Raw genomic sequence first — 18,614 nt, 5'->3', positions numbered from 1 at the left:
GTCCAGGGGTCATAACTGACTAAACTGGTCCAGACTAGACTGAATTCCATATGAGGAGAGTCATGGTATTCTATCTTAATCGGACTTGACTTGAACAGAGCGATATCTTTAGATCTCCCAAACTCAGGAGGGGTGCCTGCCCATATATATTTCCAGATTTTTTATTATCATTGTCAAACCCCAAATCCCAACTGAGCTTAGGAAACTTGAACCGATCTATTTTTCACCTTCTACCTGGGTTTAAAAAACAACCGCCAAAGGACCCAACCCGGGTGAATATTTATAGTTTCTATATTTAAGACGGGAAGGGCGTGTCCGGTGCATTTCTCTTCGAAACCAGAAAGAGAAGGGGTTGTCTTAAGAGTACTTCTACACCACGTACCAAGAACATGAAGAAGGGGGAAGCGGGGTGAGGGCTGGGTAAGATCTCAGAAATGAAAGAGTTCATAACAGATTGGATGAGTTGAATTCAGGGCCTATTTGATTTCGGTGGAGGGGAAATGAGAATCCACCCAGTCTTCTCTTGGCCATCTTTACTGGTTGTGAGTGTGGTGGACCTCCATAAAACATGGTAGACAATCCATACGCTGTTGAATATATGCGATAATTTTATAAGGTTCTGATCATTAGAGGGCATCGAAGAGTCTACTGTGCGTTGGCGGAAGGGGTCAAATGTTCTTGGGCCTAATTTACAGAAAGTTAAGCGCCTAATGCCCTCATTCTGTGAATACTTCCTTGGAAATGCATTACATTGATATTGGTCAGGCTTTCGTGCTAGTAGTAAACAGAATTAGGACTTGGATGCAACAAGTCCCGTAAGATTCACATACCCCATTTAACTTACTCTGAACGGTCTTCACATAACAAAGGTTTGGGATATTAGGTACCTAATTAACCTGTCGTGCGCCCCCCCCTCTTTTTATTAACCGTCCTTTGCACTGCAGACAATGGATCACAACCCGGCAGCGTTGGGGGAGCTTGATCCACATAGATTTTTAAGGGAATTGAAAAGTGAGCATAGTAGTACAGTACATAGGATCGTGGTCAGGAAGGGATTCTGTAGGACACGCAACATATTCAAAATGCATCTTAGGATATATTTAAAAGTTACTCGAATCTACCTTCCTACCTATCTGCCCGCACTTGCTGTCAGAGACGGAACACTCTCAGGACCGGTTGTACGGGACATTGGTGACTCCATAGGCACTCAATGTACGTAAAACCAACATTGGCTTAGCCTACATCGCTTTCAAGGCATTTGCCGCTGACAATTTTACGATGTAATTAATTGGAACAAATATTAAGGAGGGTAGGTCTTGCCTAAGGAAACAAAACTAGTAACTACTGAGACTGGATTTAAGAGATCTTTGGATTTCCAAGGAGCTTTTTTGATCTGGTACTTCCCTCCTTACTTATTTAATATGCAAGGTTTAGCGCTAACTGAGAGCAGATGCACTTTTGGAAATCAGGAGCTTTTCAGCTCGACCCTACAGGTATTTACTCAGGAACAAATCTCACCGGGTACCACGGGATTTATTCGCAAGTAAGAATATAAGAAGATTGGAGCCCTCCTCTGCTGAGCACTCTGGTTGCGATCCTATACACCCTAAACAGGGAGCAAATCTCACTGAGCTCAGTGGGACTTACTGCCGAGTAGACCGCCTGCCTCTCATTCGAAAATCAGTCCCAGCGTCTTAAACAGGACGTGCTCCGGAATGAGGACGCACAGGGCTACAACAGCTCTCAGGAGACGGTAGTTGAACTCGCTGAGGCAAAGGAGACCTTTTCAAAATACTGTACAGCTTTCTGTGGCAGGGCAAGGTCGGGTGGTTTACTGGTCCTTCAGCAAAGTAATTTCCCATAAAGATATGAAGTCAAATGCCAGATTCGCTTGCTACAGCACCTCTCAATGAGGTGCGCTACTCCATCTTCTGCCTGCAGCTCCCTGTCCTATCTCATGTCCCAGCTATTCCGTCCGCTATTTGAAACAACCATTGAAAGTCTTCTAAGCGCATCTCACAACATATTCAATACCTCCTATGAAAAATGTTAAAATATCCACGTTAGTTTCTCCCCCCCCCCTCATTTCCCTGCAAATGTTCTCATCGCATCACCTTTATCTCAATAGATTTCAGTCGGCTGTACATGGGAGAAACAGGTTGGGATCCGTATGTGATCTACTTATAAGTCACTCATCTAAACGTGTGTTTTTTTTTTAATAAAAAAACAAACAAGCCAAAAAACAAACAAATCTGGGTTGAAAAACCAACCCAGTTTGCACTGCAAGCCTTCTCCACGCATGCTTCCCTCCTGGAGTAGTCCTATTGACAACAATGGAATTACTCTTGAGGAAGCAATGTGAGAATCTGAGTCCTCTTTTTTTTCTTTCTGGAAAAAGCCGGATTGGCTTGCGTATCAGTCTGCGTAAATCTGAACCTTTCTTAAAAAATTGAGGGGTGGCGGTGATATCAACTCCCCACTTCTCCTAGTATCAAAAAAAATAAGGTCAGCTAGCCATATGAGTTTTTCGAGGCAGAAAAAAGGGGAGGGGGGAAGAAAGAGAGAGATTTATTTTTAAGAAATGTATTCTGCATTCAGTACATATCATTCGGACACCACATTATATACATATACAAGACATTTTTTTTCTTTAAAAAAATGGATCGCTTTAACATGGAGAATAAAAACACTGACTGCTCTTTAGTGACTGATAATGGGGTGAGGGGGGACAACAACAGAGCAACGTCGCGCACTTTCCATACTGTCGATGGAGAACAAACATTCCAGGTTTTTTGGCGGAAACAAACAAACAAACAAACAACAACAACAACTCAACCTCAGTGAGAACATATTCCAGAAAATTAAAGGTAATAATAATAATAATTAGAGACACGATCCTCCAGCATTAAGACTTGGAATTTATACCCAAACTTGATTCCTTGCGCCCGCTATGAAAATCAAGCCGATCTGGAAGTGGCTATATTCGGCTGGATCGTGTCCTAGGAATTACACAGCCACGGTGCCACTTCAAATTCAGAAGTGACTTCAAATTGTTGCGTGCAATACGGTCTAATATCAGGAACACAGCAACAACAAAACATTCAGGGTAGCAGCCTTATTATTATTTTTCATTCATTTTTTTTAAGGTCCACGTTTAAAAACAAACAAACAAAAGAAATCTAGGATTTCTTCGCTGGATCCGCTGTCAATACCTTCTTCACAGATATATATATATCTATTTCTATATATATATATATTTATCTATTTAATTATAATTATTATTATTTTTACACCATCAGAGACAGAAACAGCCAAAGAAATGGAAAATCTTTGTTCAGCTGCCAGGGGAGAGGTTTGGACTATGATACAGAGCTACAAAATAACATTCAGGATTCCAACGTAGCAAATCTACATATTTGTATGTGTGAGTTCTCCCCTCCCCTCTTTCTCCACCCCCCTCCTTGCTAAATGTGCACATTGAAAACCATATCAAAATGCATGTTTAAAAAGGGCGACCGGATTCACAGTTCGAGACGGCAATGCAGGGACAAAATAAACCGAAGATGGCGGTTTAATGCCCGCCCCCTCCGCCTTGGTGTTTTTAAATAATCAGATTATTCAAAGAGTTCGAATGCGTGTTCTTATTTATACAAATTTACCAGATAAATATTTGTATTTGTTTGTTTGTTTCTCTCCCCCTTTCTTTTTTAATTTTATCTTTTTCCCCCTCCGGAGAGATTTCTTTGTCAGGTAGCGTGAAGGTGAGGTGTCTTAGATTTGCTAACGACTTTTTTCTCTTTCACCCTGCGATTCTGAAACCAGATCGTGACCTGGCGCTCGGAAAGATTAGTGGTCGCCGAAATCCTTCTTCGCTTCTCTTTGGTAATGAACTTGCTGGCGGCGTATTCCTTTTCTAATTCTTTCAGCTGGATTTTCGTGTAGGGGACTCTTTTCTTTCGACCCCTACGGTAGCTGCTCACTTCGGGCTGGAGAGGTACCACATCTGTAAAGATGAGGAGAACAGGAAAGGGGGGGAAAGCAGGAGAGAGAGAACGTGGAAGGAGAGAGAAAGAAAGAGAAAGAGAGAGAGGGTGTATGTTACATTAAACAGCATCTGGTAAACTAACTGGACAATGTCTGTGCTAGACATTATGGAGAGAACAGAGAGAGAAATAAGGAAAAGGAGTTTGTATGCGTGTGGGGAAAAGGATATAAATTAGAGGAAGAGGGGGAAATGCGAAGAGGAAAGACCGAGGGAAAGAAAGAGCGGGAGGTGCTGGGACTCGGATGGGCTGGCTGGCTGGCTGGCTGGCTGAGCAAAGTATTAATATATTAGCATTGGGCGGGGGGGGGGGACTGCTACTATTCCAGGCGATATTTGTCCAGGACAGATATAAAGAAAGAGCACCAAGTCACGGACCAGGCATTTCGCAAGCACAGCACCCTTAACGTTAGCTCCAAAATTAGTAAAAATTGGAGACAGAATCTAACCTTCAGCTCTTCACTCCCCTTCTAAGCATCCGGTCAATTTTAATCTGTCGTTTTAAAAGACAGATCCTCTGATAGCCTAGGCGACCTCATTAATTATGCTAGCTCGTAGGATCCGGGTAGGGGACTTGGTGAGGGGAAGCAGCCGTGTGTGTGTGTGAGTGTGCGCGTCTGTGTTGTTCTAGAGACGCTCCGCACTGATTGATCTATGCAACACAAGGAGCATCTGCAAGCTTGAGGGACCTTGAACTAGCCTTTCCACATCCTTTGTCGCTTATGGTAGAGGCATTAAATAAAATAAAAGGGCCCAGCGGCTTTTTTGACGGTACTCACGCTGTTGAGAAATGTTACCTACCTACTCCTGGTCCAGAACCGGCTGGGGAATCAATGAATTCTCATCACCCCTAATGCATTCAGTCTTCTCCTTAATAGCCCCTTATGCTAAGGCTGTCTATGCCAATTCTTCATGATTAACTGTAATCACTTGCGCATCAAGTCCCTCCCTTCCCATGGCTTCTTGATCTAAAGGTGCAGGCTTAAGACTCCATACGAAATAAGGGCGCTTTGCCGAATAATAATATAAACACTGAAAAAAGAGGGGATCTCTATCGAAGCAAAGCGAAAATCTCTCCAGCCGGTCTGTTCCATAACAGATATAAAATAAAGAAACAGCCTGAACTGCTTTTGAAGACACTTCTCCGTGCGATTGCTCTTCCTTTGTTGCTAAGAAGTGTCTACATAAGCAACATTTACTGGGAATCCTATCAAGGCCCAAGGATAGGAAAGCAAGACAAAATTGTGGTTCACACTACTGCGAGCGCGCTGTCTCTCACACACCTCTCAATGTTTGGGAACTGGTGTATGGGGACTTAATAATATTATCAGAGCTATACAAAAATGGGATCAGAATAAATAAGGTAATGGGGCGGGTTGGGGGTGGGGGTGGGAAGAGAAGAGAAGTTCATTTACAACGTCTTCCACCTTCCTCCCGAGCAATAGTAACGCACGGAGCAGGTCCCTCCAACCTCAACTACATTTTAACCAGGCGGGTGAAAGCAATGAAGATGGGGGAAGTCATCTCATGCTAGGAATCCTATGGACCTCTCTCCCCCACTCGCCGAACCCTCCCTTCAGCTTCCGCAAAGAAGTCTCAATGCCTTCTTTTTTAAAAAACTAGCGCGGGGTGGGGGACTTTCCCCTAGCCATCGACCCTTCCAAGCTCTGACACCAATATGTGGCTGCAACACAGTTAAGATCTAGATAGGCCTTCTCTCCCACACTCGCTACACTCTGATTCCTCTTCCCATGGAAAGGGAAAACCCATCATGCAACGCTCTGCGCAGGCATTGTTGGCAAGCCCTGTCTTATCCGATGGGGTATCCCCTCTCCAGTATTCCTAAGATAAATGTATGTGTGTGTTCTCCTCCTAACCCCACCCCCTTATTTATTTCCCCGGTTACTTTATCTTAATCTCTTCGCTCCAATCCATCCATTCGAATCATTAAGAGGGGCCTGCTTATTGATTACAAGGTGGGGACCCCAAGAGCAAAGGAGACGTCCGTTGGTCTTTCATCTTTCTCCCTCTCCCTCTCCCTCTCGCTCCCTCCCTCCCTGTTCTAAGTGGTAAGGCAGTAAGATAAGCCCGGAGCACTCCCAGCTTTCAGGGTTACTCGCAGGCTGTCACTCATTCCAGATTTCTAACCAGAGGCAAAAGCAGCGCCTTATTTCTCGTTCTCTCCCCACTCGTCTTACAAGGTTCATTTTGTAAGATTCATGTCACTTGACAGCTACTTCTGTAATTGCAATATGATTTACTGTACCTTTACGAAAAGCCCAGCCTTTCTGAGTAAAGAGAAAGAGAGGGGGAGAGAGGGGGAGAGATGCCACCTCTTCCTATGTTCTGAAATTTAATTTAAAATATTCAAAGCGTGCGGGGCGGGGGGGGGGAATCAAAGAAAAAGATAGAGATCCAGGTAAGGGAGCCAACGCAGCGAGGGAAGGAGGGGCACACACGCACATACACAGACAGACACAGGAGTGCAGCTGCCAAACTGGCTGCGAAAGCACCCTGGAGCTCCAAGGTACGTATCTGAATATGAGAACCGGCTGCTTTGTTTCACCTTCTTCCCCATACGTGCCCATGCAAGCGTCCCAAAGCCTATTTTACCTGGGCGGTTAAAGATATAGCATATGCACGCGATCATGCTGCCGGAGCAAAAAAGCGCAGAAGTCGATCTCAAGAGCACCCTACCTGGGAAAGGTGATTTCCAGAGATGGGTAGACTGTGATTGCTCCTTCGAGCAATAGACCTGCCCGTCCCAACCATTAGAAAGAGCCCAGTGTTGGTATCCTTCCATGGGAAGCAGCGCGTCGTGTCTTGGTTCTGGGTGGCCACTGATACCTGGAACCACTGATACGTCCAAATAACCAGGAACCGCCTGGTAGGAGCTGGCAAAGCTCGGGTAAAAAGCAAACTCTTTGGCCCTTGAGGATAGTTCTTCGCTGGGGAGGGAGCCGCTGGGCTCGGGGTATTTTTCAGCTGGGTGGTACGAACAAGGCTTCTGTTGTAAGTTCACGTTGTGGGAATGGGACAATCGGCATCCGTAGTAGCTGCCTCCAAAAGGATAGCCATAGCCCAAGGTGGCGTTGGAGGAGGCTGGTGGCGCGGGGCACTGCCTGGCGGCATCTGGAGCAGGTATATCCGTGTAGACAGAACCCTGGTGAGTCCCAATGGTGCTGGAATGACGACCCAATACCGGGTGACTGATTAAATCCCTGCAGTGGGTAGCTGGGCAGTTCCCACTTAGCCCTTCCATTGCTGGGATTTTATTCTGGTTATTTTCATTCGGGTTCTCCTCATACACGTACATGAAGGTATCCGCCCAGCGTGGATGCAAGATCAGTGAAGTCGTCATATCATGGTCTGCCCGAGCTTTTTAAAACTCGACTTCCCAAAGAGAGACACCTAATTTCCCCAACATATTGTTTACGCAGGAGCATGCGCAGAGGCAGCGGGATGGGTTCGGTTCATTAAGAAATCCGCCGGTCCACGTGACCTGTAAATAGCTCTCGCTGCAGTTAGCTCGGCCATGTGACCCTCCGGCAGCCCTATCACATTGTTCCTCTTGGCTTGGGGAAGAGAGCGGCGAGCTCCCATTGGCTATCTCTCCGCGACAGAAACAGAAATCCTTAAAGGCAAAGGGAGACACCCATTGATTGTAAAGAGCGTGGGGAAATAAATAAGGGGAATGTGGGTGTTTAAAATTTGGCCGACACAAAGAGATTGGGATATGCCATGCTTTGTGCCTTCAGATATCCTCAGGATTAAATATCAAACCAATGATAGGAATAATATACTTCAGAAAAGCAATTATATGTATATTTAAAATGCCCTATCGCTATATAGCATTGACCAGGAGCCTGGTCAATGAACCGCAGAGGGGAAGGGTAACTGGGAGGCTGAAAGGTGAGGAAAACCTAGAAATTGTAATACCAAGGGATATGATATAAAGCGAGGTGGCAGGTAGCAGCCAGTTTATCTGATAAAGAAAAAATAGTGACTATCTGAAGAGGCGCACCAAAAATGAGAGAAGCTCAAATTCTAGAAGACCAAATGACGGACTAGAGCAAGTGAGCTGGAGCTGTGGGGGGCTGGGGGCGCTTCTTTTTTTTTTATTCTTAAAATTCGCTTGCTGTCTGTCTGGCTTTCTTCTCCGCCCTCCCCCTCCCTGCATCTTCTCTTTCTGGGAATCAAGTATTGGATCTTACGGGAAGTAAGGAATCTGGACATTTATCGCCCAGGAAATTGATTTTCTCTCAGTCTGTTTCAGTCTCAAGAGTGAATGGGGAGATTAATATCTGTTTGCTAAATAAATAAATAAATAAATAAAAATCGGCGGATACATTTGCTCAATAGAATTGTGTGTATGTTTTTCTTCCAAAGTACAGAATCTTATTTTTCACAGAAGAAGGTATGTGAATTTTTAACCCCTTGTTTGCTTAACAAAAGATCAACGCATACCTGCTCATTATAATCGCTTTAGCTTTTATTCTAATTATTAAAAATACAATTTCCCACAGAAGGGACATATATGACATCTTTAACTCCTCCTTTGTTCTTGGAGGGGTATTTCTCTATTTCTTTTTTGCTGATGATCAGTATTCTGCTGCTTTTGGGGCATAAAAGAGAAAGAAAGAAAACCGTCCGTCACCTCGCAAGAATATAATAGATGCCTCCAAAACGTTTCGACGTTTTATGGGGTCTGTTCCTTGTATGAGTCCAACCCAATAATGCTTAATCTTTCGTGCTCAACCAACTGGGGATGTTTTAAAGGGACTGGTTGTGATTATGATATTATGTTATTAATTTTTAATACTTGAGTAGTAAATATCGCAGCAACAATGCCTACTATTGAAAGTGTGTGTGAGATATATATATATAATGTTCTCAGTGTTGATTTGTGTGCGTGTGTGAAAGAAAATAAATGCAACTCACATCATACAACGTAAACAGGATCGGAGATGGATGGGTTATAATTAAACAGATGAAATAGAATCGCAGGCTACTCTGCCAGAGATTGATGGCTGCGATACACACACACACACACACAAATTTCTCGGGGACTCATGTCTCCCCAACCTTCAGAATCCTCTCACTGGCCGTTCCTGATTAGATTCTGATCGATGCTTTTGAAATAATGTGAAATTTAACTGAAGAACATCAGGAGAACAGGCTCCTTCCACTTCCCTCCCTACCCCCACATTACAAAATATAAGTTTGACAAATCAGTGCATCCAGATATGAGGATGATAGTGTGCTAATGAAGCTGGAGCAAAGAATTCATAGTTCAGACTTCCGTCCCGCACACAGCTTACAAGCCAGTGCTGTGCGTGCTTACGCGGGGAAGAAAGTCTTACCGAGTTCAATAATATGTACTTTCAAAGAATGGTCGGTAAGCTTCAGTTCAAGTGAAGTCAATGAAATCCCATTGCAGCCCAAGCCTCAGTAGTGATCAAAGGAAGCAAAAAATCTTATGGAACTCTCACCGAACTCTGCATACCCTAAGCTGTTCTTTTCAGTTGAGAACGTCAATACAAACAACTCTATATGTGATTATAAAGGCAGGTGAAAGTCCACTTGCTCTATGTTTTGTTGGAAAGAGAGTACCAAATGCATGTAGTATAATGTATGTGTTAAATAAACATTAATTCACCAGTTAAAATAATCATCATCATTTGCCCATTGTTTGGGAACATGCCTATCACGTTTGGAGTTCTCAGTATGAATTTCCCCCAAATAAATACATATATTTTTTTAAAATCCTCAAATCGCAATGTCTCTCTTTGCAGCAGCATTTGCTGCCTCCAAATTCCTTAGATCTTCCCGTCCTCAAACTGCCATGGTCCAAGTGGAAACTAAGACAATTCCGCCAAAACCCCCAACAAAGAACCCTGTCTAGAAAATGGCTTTCAGAAATGAAGTCTTTAGCAAACGTTTGGTTTTCTCCTGGAAACGTTCTGCCTTCTCAAATGGACTCCATGCTTTTGAAGCAACCGTCGCCCGAAGTCCTTCGGCCACAGCAACCAAATCAGTCCGAAGTCCAAGGTCAAGGCAAAAGAGACAAACTGGCTCGCAATTAGTGTCTAGACAGAAAAGAATGAACTTCACATATAGTGCCTATGTGGCTGGGAAGCCCTCAAATCCAAAGGAACGGCCATTGCTAGAAACGGGGAGTTGGGAGAGAAGGGGGTCACTTTAAATAGTTGGAGGCAAAATAAGGTTAGGGAACCCTGGATGAAATCACATTTTAAAGCAGCGACAAGCAAGACGCTTCAGGTTCCTGGAGTTGGTTGCAAGAGTTGGTGTCTAGAGTGGTTCACATCCCAGTGACCGGTTCTTCAGAAGATATACCTCATTAAAATATAGTTGTATATATATATATATATGGGGTATATGGGCAATTGACAATATCAGCCCAGAAAGGGTGGGGATACATGCATGAAAAGCTGGACTTCTAATGTGGGTGATGGCGGTGGGGTGAGAGAGTGGCTCCGGTAACAAAGGACCCAGTTCTGTGCTTGCAGCAGCGAGGAAGACTCTTCCTGCCGGAGGAGAGTGAACGTTCCGAGGTTGCCTTAGGGCAGAGGAGACACAATCTGGAAATGGACAGATTGATGGTAACCATAATAAGGGACACTACTGGGTTGTGCTTGGTTTTGAATTCGTGCAGAACAAATACCTCATTTCTAGGATGCTTGCTTGCTTGCTTATTTATTTATTTATTTATTTAGGTGTGCTTCCTGAGTAAGGAGGAGAATAGTAGTAGTAGTAAATAAGCAAAAGATGTCCGGTATTTATTTATTTATTTATTGAATGAATGCAAGGCCATTTACAATTCCTATTTCAATGACATATAGGTTTAATTAAAATTGGGGTTTTTACAATTCCGTTTATTGTGGCACATTTGCGACAGGGAAAAGGGGAGAAACCGCAAAGACGAAAACTCGAGGAAAATTTGCACATTTCATGCTCCGGGAAATTAACACTGGCTTTAAACTTTGGTGGAAATTGTAATATAAATAAGGCCGGAGGAATGAATCCATCCAGCCTTTTGTAAGAAATGCAATGTGTGTGTGTGTGTGTGTGTTTTAAAGGAAGTGGGGGGTGGGTTTGCATTTCTTAAACAGCAGGTTTATCCCACGGCCTGGCGTCCCCTTCATTTATCTGCCTTGTCTTGAGCTGCTTTTCATTTCATAAATTGCTTAGCGGTATCTCATTTAAACGGGCTGATCTTGCTAAGATACGGAGCTGTGGATTGATAGCAGGAGTCAATTCTAGTGGGTTAATTAACTTAAAAATGCATAAGGAGGCTTCTATCTTCGGGGGAAGAACACCGAGCAGATCTGTTTACTACATTTGCCGTGATGCAGTATATGAAAAGGGCCCCAATGCAAAGAAAGAAAGAAAGAAAGAAATTTTCCTGGACTATATTAGAATCAGGTATCTGTTGTTATTGCCGATAAGGGGTACATATCCCAACCGCCTCCCCCGTGCATGTTGTAGACATATTGACATAGTGTTTCATAATCAGAACAGTCTATGAGAACAATGCGATAAAAATATAAGTGAGAACACTGAAGAATTTTCGGTATGGAAGTCGACATATACTATGAAGTAAGTCTCACTCGGATCAATAAAGCTTACTCCCAGGTAACGATGTATAAAATCGTCCCACATGCTAGTAAGACCCATCTATATGCCTGGGATCCGACTCTTTATGTGTGAAAAAAACCTGTTCAGCCGAAAACAAGTTTCATAAGAACAATAACATAAATTTCAAATTGGAAACCAGGAGGAGGAAGCAAATGCCAAATTCTTTATTAGTTTGATTGCAAAGTATATGATCTGATTTAGGAAATGAGGGGTGTATTTTTAAAATAATTAAATCAAAGCCCATCAATTGTTTGGGAACAATTGTCAATATTATACAGATCGTTCCTTGGAACTTAGGTATTATCTATTGTAGGAGACAGAAAGTCTATGAGAGCGGTAAGTTTATTTCCCCCAGTACATTATTGTTAGAGAACGTTTGTCACCTGGGCGGATTTTTTCCATGCTGTATGACATTTCTGTCAAAAGTCCAGAAACTAGCCTGACCTGATTAAGACATGAATCCAATACCTTCCATTTGTAAAGTGCTAGAACCCGGTGATGCAAATTCATATATCTTCTCACCCCTACAAAAATTAGAAATAAACATGTTTCCACTAAAATATATACTGTTTATAAACAGAATCTTAGCACAATTCTATACATTCTGATCAGAAGTAAGTCCTATTGAAGTCGGCAAGGTTTGCTCCTTCCGCAAGTATAGGACTGCAGTATTACAGTGCAATTCTAAGCAGGACTACTCAGAAGTAAGCCCCACTAGGTTCAGTGGTACCTACTCCCAGGTAAGTGGGCATAAGATTGCATCCCTAATGTATGACCTGTGGGTAAAAACTTTTTTTAAAAAAGTGTAGATCTTAATTCACTACAGTGGGGACATGTAAGTATATTTTCATGCGAATTAGGGCATACAAACAGTGCGGGGGGGGATAGCACCCCCGGAATACACAGGGATAGTTAAAGGGGTTCACACAGCCAACAAAGTCAATAGGAAGCTGTGGAAGTTAACATTTCATAAGCACACTAGAAGACCAGCAATCCAAAAGTAGCTCCTTGGGTTCCCAGATATATTTATAACTTCCTCAACATACCCATCTGGTGTAATGATTTATTTGTAGTATGTGTTGTTATTTCAAAGGAAACATTTTTAAACACACACAAACCATAGGTATCATTTCCATTTTCCTGCCACTGGTGGCTTTTGTGGCATCTCTTTATTCTTCCTCGCATTTCAGCCCACTGGTGGTTCCACCACTGAATTTTCTTTGTCCATAAATAGTCTGTAATTTTGGCTTTTCGGACCAGTTGCTCCCCACACCGCTGCAGAATCCCCATGACAGATTCCCACAGTAATCTTTATATTAGCATTTCTAGCCCTTCCATCAACAAGGAAATCTGTTGGGTCTGCCCGTCACTCGCCACGAAAGCCCCTATAATAAATATAGGGTTGGAAGGGAATTCTCTCATTCCATCAACATGCTGGGCAAGGAACATAGATTTTGAGCCATCAAGGGAAAACAAAATGCCCCGTACGGGGATATTTTAGCATTAACTGCATATAACTCCCCCCTGGAATGCAAATTTAGCCAAGAAATTGTAACTCTCCGTCTCACTTTATTCAAGTACTGTACGTTCTTTCTTCTACATCCCCCCCTTTTCTTGCTTTGTGTGTGTATAAATATGTGTTTTCTTTAGTTTTTCAAAGACTCGTCTTCTGTTTTTGTTCAAACATGTTCAGTACAAAGCTAAAGCTTTGCAAACTTCTCCGCTCCATTTTGGAGAAAATTAATGGTCATGGTTCCTTCACGGCAGAACTGAATGAATATAATTGTCCCAGGGTTTTTTGGATTCTCTCCAAGGTGTAGCAGAAGACTCTGAAAGTTTGTAAATCCCCCCTCGCAACGGACTGACTGCACGCAGGGTTGTGAGTGAAAAATGGCAGGTCAGTGTGTGTGTTCATACGCAAAGCTATGGGAGACAATAGGCGAAGCATCCACCATCCTATTTCCCCCACTTATTTTTCCCCTATTGACCATCATGAATTCCAGCAATTCACTTCTAAGCACATTTCTAAGATGTCCTCGGAGTACATCGGCTTCAAAGAGAACGTTGACATCATAGGCAGAGACGGTTCTCCAGAAAATCCAGTCGCCGTTCCTCTGCTCCTTCCTCCACGGGTTGGGGCCCAAGGAATCGTCACCGAGTGGAATTGCCTCGAGAAATGGGTTGGGATAGTCCATGTTTTTAGCCATTCCTCGGAGTGAATTTCTGCCCTCCTAGTAACATGTCACGTCCTGGAGGCCTGCAGAAGTCTAGAATTTCACAGGGGCCCAGCCTCCTGGCTCACTTGTTCATTGTTTTGCCTGGCGCTGCAATGAGAAGAGCTCTAATTATTATTACAATAAAACACGTGTTCGTGGGTGCTGAAACCAGTGCATTTATTTATCTGATGATGGTGGTGATGGTGATTATGATGATACTAATAGGACCCCTCCCTTGTCTTCCTTTGTTCCTTGTCATCCTTTCTCTATCCCACCCCCTTAGAATTTTCGCAATAGAGGCGGTTCAATCTCCCTTGGCCGTCTTTTTCCCCATCCCATCCCTCAAGAAACGGCGCGTTTCTTTTCTTTTTAAAAAAAAGCATAAAATACCCTCTATTTTTCCTCGCCTTATTTTCTGTAGGGTAGTTCCTTCCTTCCTTCCTTCCTTCCTTCCTTCCTTCCTTCCTTCCTTCCTTCTTCTCTTCCTTTATTTCCTCTATCTCTTTAGGGAGGCCCTCAAACTTTTCCCCTTTCCATTCTCATTCCACTCCTTTCCTCCAGGGTGAAAGTGAAGATGGTCTTGCTTCTGAATGCTAGGGATAAACAAACAAACAAATAAATACCTCTTTCGTCGTAGGCTCTGACACATCATAACCTAATGTGACGTTCCTTCCAGCTGGCAGCGCTATGTAGTTCTTTGCAGCGACTGAATGGAAGCAGTCACAGCATGGAATACAGGAGGTCAACTATCCCCTTCATTAGAGCGTGCCCCCCCCCCTTTCCTCCTAAAGGAGTATTCGCATCTTTCACCCCCACACCAATACACCCCCTCTACTCACACACGCATACTCTGTCTCCTTCTCTCCCTATAAGCATCGGTCTTAAGGACAAAAGGCTATGGGAAAATGGGGGACTTGTTCCAGAAAGTGTGTGTCCGTGTGTGTGTGTGTGTGTGTGTGTGTGTTCGCGCGCCCTTTATATATTCTTAGTTCCGATGACTTCTCCGTGATGATTTTACACTCTTTTTAATAGAGCACTTTACCCGTTAGGAAATGATTCAGAGGCAGACAAATAAAAATATCTCCTCCAGCTTAGTGCCCTGTCTGGTCGGAAGTCCAAGTTCATTTCCAAGTTAAAAGAGGCGGCAGCCTTTCATTCTAAAGTCACAATGAGAAGGAGGGCCCCCCGTTTGGCCTTGTTGTTTGTGTCAACAAACGGGACACCTCCGAAGGTATTTATCGCTTTGCATCGTTTGGTCGACAATGTTCTTCAGAGGCAGCTGAAGGAAGCAAGGGAGATTTTATGTCTCTTCCTCTCTCTGGGAGTTCTCACACTTCATTTTTTAATTTAAAATAATAATAATATGATTTCCTAAATGAGAGTATTCGGAAGTCTAACAATAGAATTATCCATCTCCACACCCTGAGTCTCCCTGATGCCAGAATAGTTGTTGACTATGGAAACCATCTAAGGAAAAGGATATTGCGATGCAACCAGCAGGCCTCTGTGGGAAAAATCAGTGTCTTTGATTACATAAAGTTGTATTCAACAGCACTGAGGCAGGAAGGGTGTCCCATCAGGTATGTAACAATTCTTACTTTGTTTTCTTTCTTCCTCTGCCTTCCTCTTTTTAATTGCATTTATAATCTCTTTCTCCGGCTAATCTATGGGGAAACCATGGAAGCCTCAGGTTGTGATGTTGAGCGCACCTATTTAGCACCTACCTAAACAGGAGAAGGTTGACTTGGCAATAAAGTTGGTTGGCTGCAAATAAAGAATTGGAATGCTAGGCTGCAAGCCTATACACCCTTATTTGGGATTAAGCCCCGCTGAATTTAGTGAGACTTACTTCTGAGCAGCCATACATAAGATTACACTTACGCAATGGGTTTTTATATTTAATCGTTGTTGTTTTTGAGATGAGCATCAAATTTCAGCAGAAAAAAATTATTTCCACCTAATGCCGAAATCCGGTGTTGGCAATGTAACTGCTGGAAGAGTTACTGGACGTCATTTTGACGTCCAATGAAATGTACAGTGAATGTTGCAACTTTTTTTAAAGCCCTCAATGATCTCCCAAATATCTTCTGGGGAATGCCTAGACACCTGAGGTTTGCATATGCTAGAGGCAAAAAGTAGAACTTTCCTAGTCTCTAAAGTAAACAGGAAATGGTTTCTTGAAACTTCCCGATGCGATCCACCCCCGATTTTTCAGATGCCCTCAGATTACTCAAGTTGGCAATAAATTCATGTAAACAACAACAACCGGACGTCCATTCGCTATATGGCCACTTGGAGCCTCCATCTCTGGAAAACCATTGCCATGATTTTTCCTGCCGCTCCAGTAGCCTTTTCGTTGTCTTCGCGAAAGTCTTATCCTGACGACAGACTTTCGACTGGATAGCAACAATGCCCTGTACATAAGGGGCTATCTTAAATATTAAAGATAATAAACGCCCCTCACTTGTTGTATGATACCTTCGTGGACTCAGCCGGCACAACACACACACACGTGTCTTTTCTTTATATGCCTACTGTGCGTTCATCGTATGTGTTTAGGGGTATATTGCTGAATAGAAGACTTTCCCCCTCAAGAACGATCATTTCTAATGGCTATATAAATTCTCCTTTTCAAAGTTAGTGTCAAAAGTCTGCCAAAGTCTGCCAGAGTCTTCCCCTTGTGAGCTCTGTCTACAGTTGTTTAGTGGGATTTGCTGCAACAGGGCATTAAAACAAATTTATATTTTACTCCCCCAACGCCTGTGCCTTTGTGCTCATGTTAAGTCATCCTCCTTGCATAACTCCATTTCATCATTGAGAACGGAAAGGGACCCTTAAACCAGAGAATTGTCAATTCCTTCCACCCACACGTACATGGCTGAGGGACCCGCCATCTTTCCTCCTTGGATACGAAGATAACCATGCATTTCAATTGTAAGCAATGAAAAATGAATCTATGTTAACCGTAAGGAACAGAGAATCATCGACCTGCGATAATACGAAAGCAGCAGTGTTGGCTTCTTGTTCCTAAAAAATGCAAGGGCAAAACCTCTCGTTTACTGCAGTACAGCAGAATCTCAGTCTATGAGAATTACTTGGCATATTGTAATCGAAATTATATTCTGTATGTGTGTGTGCGGGAGCGAGAAAGAGATGAGCACATGCTTACGGAGAAGGAAGACCCACTGATGTTAAACTTGCTTAGGATCGCTCTGCATGTTTGTCCTGGGACGTACACTGGGCTGGTGGATTTAGTAGACTTTCCATAATCAGCAAGAATTCATGGAGGCGCGGGAAACTATAGGGCAGATAATATTAATTGACTGATTAATTCACCGACCCTGAAAAGGGTGGCACACTCTGAGAGCCAACACATAAACTCGAACAATGTCTGCCGAGTATACAGTTTACCCACCACGCTGCCAAGGGGTGTCACCTCTCCACGCTGCTCTGCAGCGTTTATGGTCAGCTGCTGAGCTGTGCAACAGGAATGCGCCTTGTAACGTATACCACCAGAGGTATGAATTATTTACAGTCCGCATTTCCAGCAGCAATCTCACACATGTGAGATATGAAGGCTTTGAAATGGTCTCAGTACCTGGCTCGAAAGACTCCTTGCCCTAGTGCTTATCAAATGGTGATGTGTTGGTTTCCCTTAATCCACCTCTAGGAAAAAGAGTTGCTCCATTCATACTGTATGTACAGGATGGGGATTTTGACAGATTTCTGACAAATATGCCGAAGGGCTACTGCCTTGTCTTCACATGATATTGAGAAGGCTCAAAAGTCGAGGGGGAACAAACAAATAACCAGGCAGGAGGATTCTCATTCTCTTCTCTATTGTCCACACGCTCCTGTGTGTGCTTAGGCAGACAATGATTATAACTACATAATATGCTCCCGAGTTCCTATATTGTTGTTGTTGTTGTTTAGTCGTTTAGTCGTGTCCGACTCTTCCTGACCCCATGGACCAGAGCACGCCAGGCACTTCTGTCTTCCACTGCCTCCCGCAGTTTGGTCAGACTCATGCTGGTAGCTTCGAGAACACTGTCCAACCATCTCGTCCTCTGTCGTCCCCTTCTCCTTGTGTCCTCCATCTTTCCCAACACCAGGGTCTTTTCCAGGGAGTCTTCTCTTCTCCCTGGCCAAAGTATTGGAGGTGGCCAAAGTATTGGAGGTGGCCAAATTATAGGAGCCTCAGCTTCAGGATCTGTCCTTCCAGTGAGCACTCAGGGCTGATTTCCTTAAGAATGGAGAGGTTTGATCTTCTTGCAGTCCATGGGACTCTCAAGAGTCTTCTCCAGCACCATAATTCAAAAGCATCAACTCTTCAGTGATCAGCCTTCTTTATGGTCCAGCTCTCCCTTCCATACATCACTACTGGGAAAACCATAGCTTTACCTATACAAAATAGTTACATATAATTCAAGCATAGCAGTTTTATTTATTAAGTTAAACTGTTGGTTGTTGTCCATCAGTGACTAAGTTCTGGAATTCTACCGTAGATGTACGATTTTTTAAAAGTAAAAGTTCTGTTTAATCTTTGAAAGTTCACCATAACTCATTCCTCTCTTCGGCCATCTTTATATATACCTTATTTTGTCTTCTTATGCAGCTTCAGCATCTCTCTGTCCGTCCATCCATCCACCCACCCTTCCATCCATCCTTCCATCCAATCAGGCTCTCTGTTTGTCTTT

The 18,614-nt window shown here is 43.3% G+C and overlaps 1 protein-coding gene across 1 annotated transcript; it reads right to left on the bottom strand.

The window, feature by feature from the left end:
- Positions 1-2,573: 2,573 nt before the first annotated feature.
- On the bottom strand, positions 2,574-7,489 carry HOXC13 (homeobox C13). The gene is made up of 2 exons (XM_083427022.1): positions 6,740-7,489; positions 2,574-4,003 (listed from the first exon to the last, which is right to left on the bottom strand). Exons 1-2 carry the CDS (start codon positions 7,401-7,403, stop codon positions 3,747-3,749), a joined length of 921 nt encoding a protein of 306 aa, XP_083283148.1. The 5' UTR covers positions 7,404-7,489; the 3' UTR covers positions 2,574-3,746.
- Positions 7,490-18,614: the final 11,125 nt, after the last annotated feature.

This window comes from Podarcis tiliguerta, assembly GCF_965153285.1.
Source record: "Podarcis tiliguerta genome assembly, chromosome: 2".
Classification (NCBI taxonomy): Eukaryota; Metazoa; Chordata; class Lepidosauria; order Squamata; family Lacertidae; genus Podarcis; species Podarcis tiliguerta.
The sequence above is the reverse complement of the archived record's forward strand: the minus strand, read 5'-3'. Positions and strand labels throughout refer to the sequence as shown.

Excerpts from the sequence above, each read along its gene's own strand:
- HOXC13 (XM_083427022.1), bottom strand. The coding sequence starts at position 7,403 with ATGACGACTTCACTGATCTTGCATCCACGCTGGGCGGATACCTTCATG. Across the intron at positions 4,004-6,739 it reads CTGGAAATCACCTTTCCCAG|ATGTGGTACCTCTCCAGCCC; the intron begins GTAGGGTGCTCT and ends TCATCTTTACAG.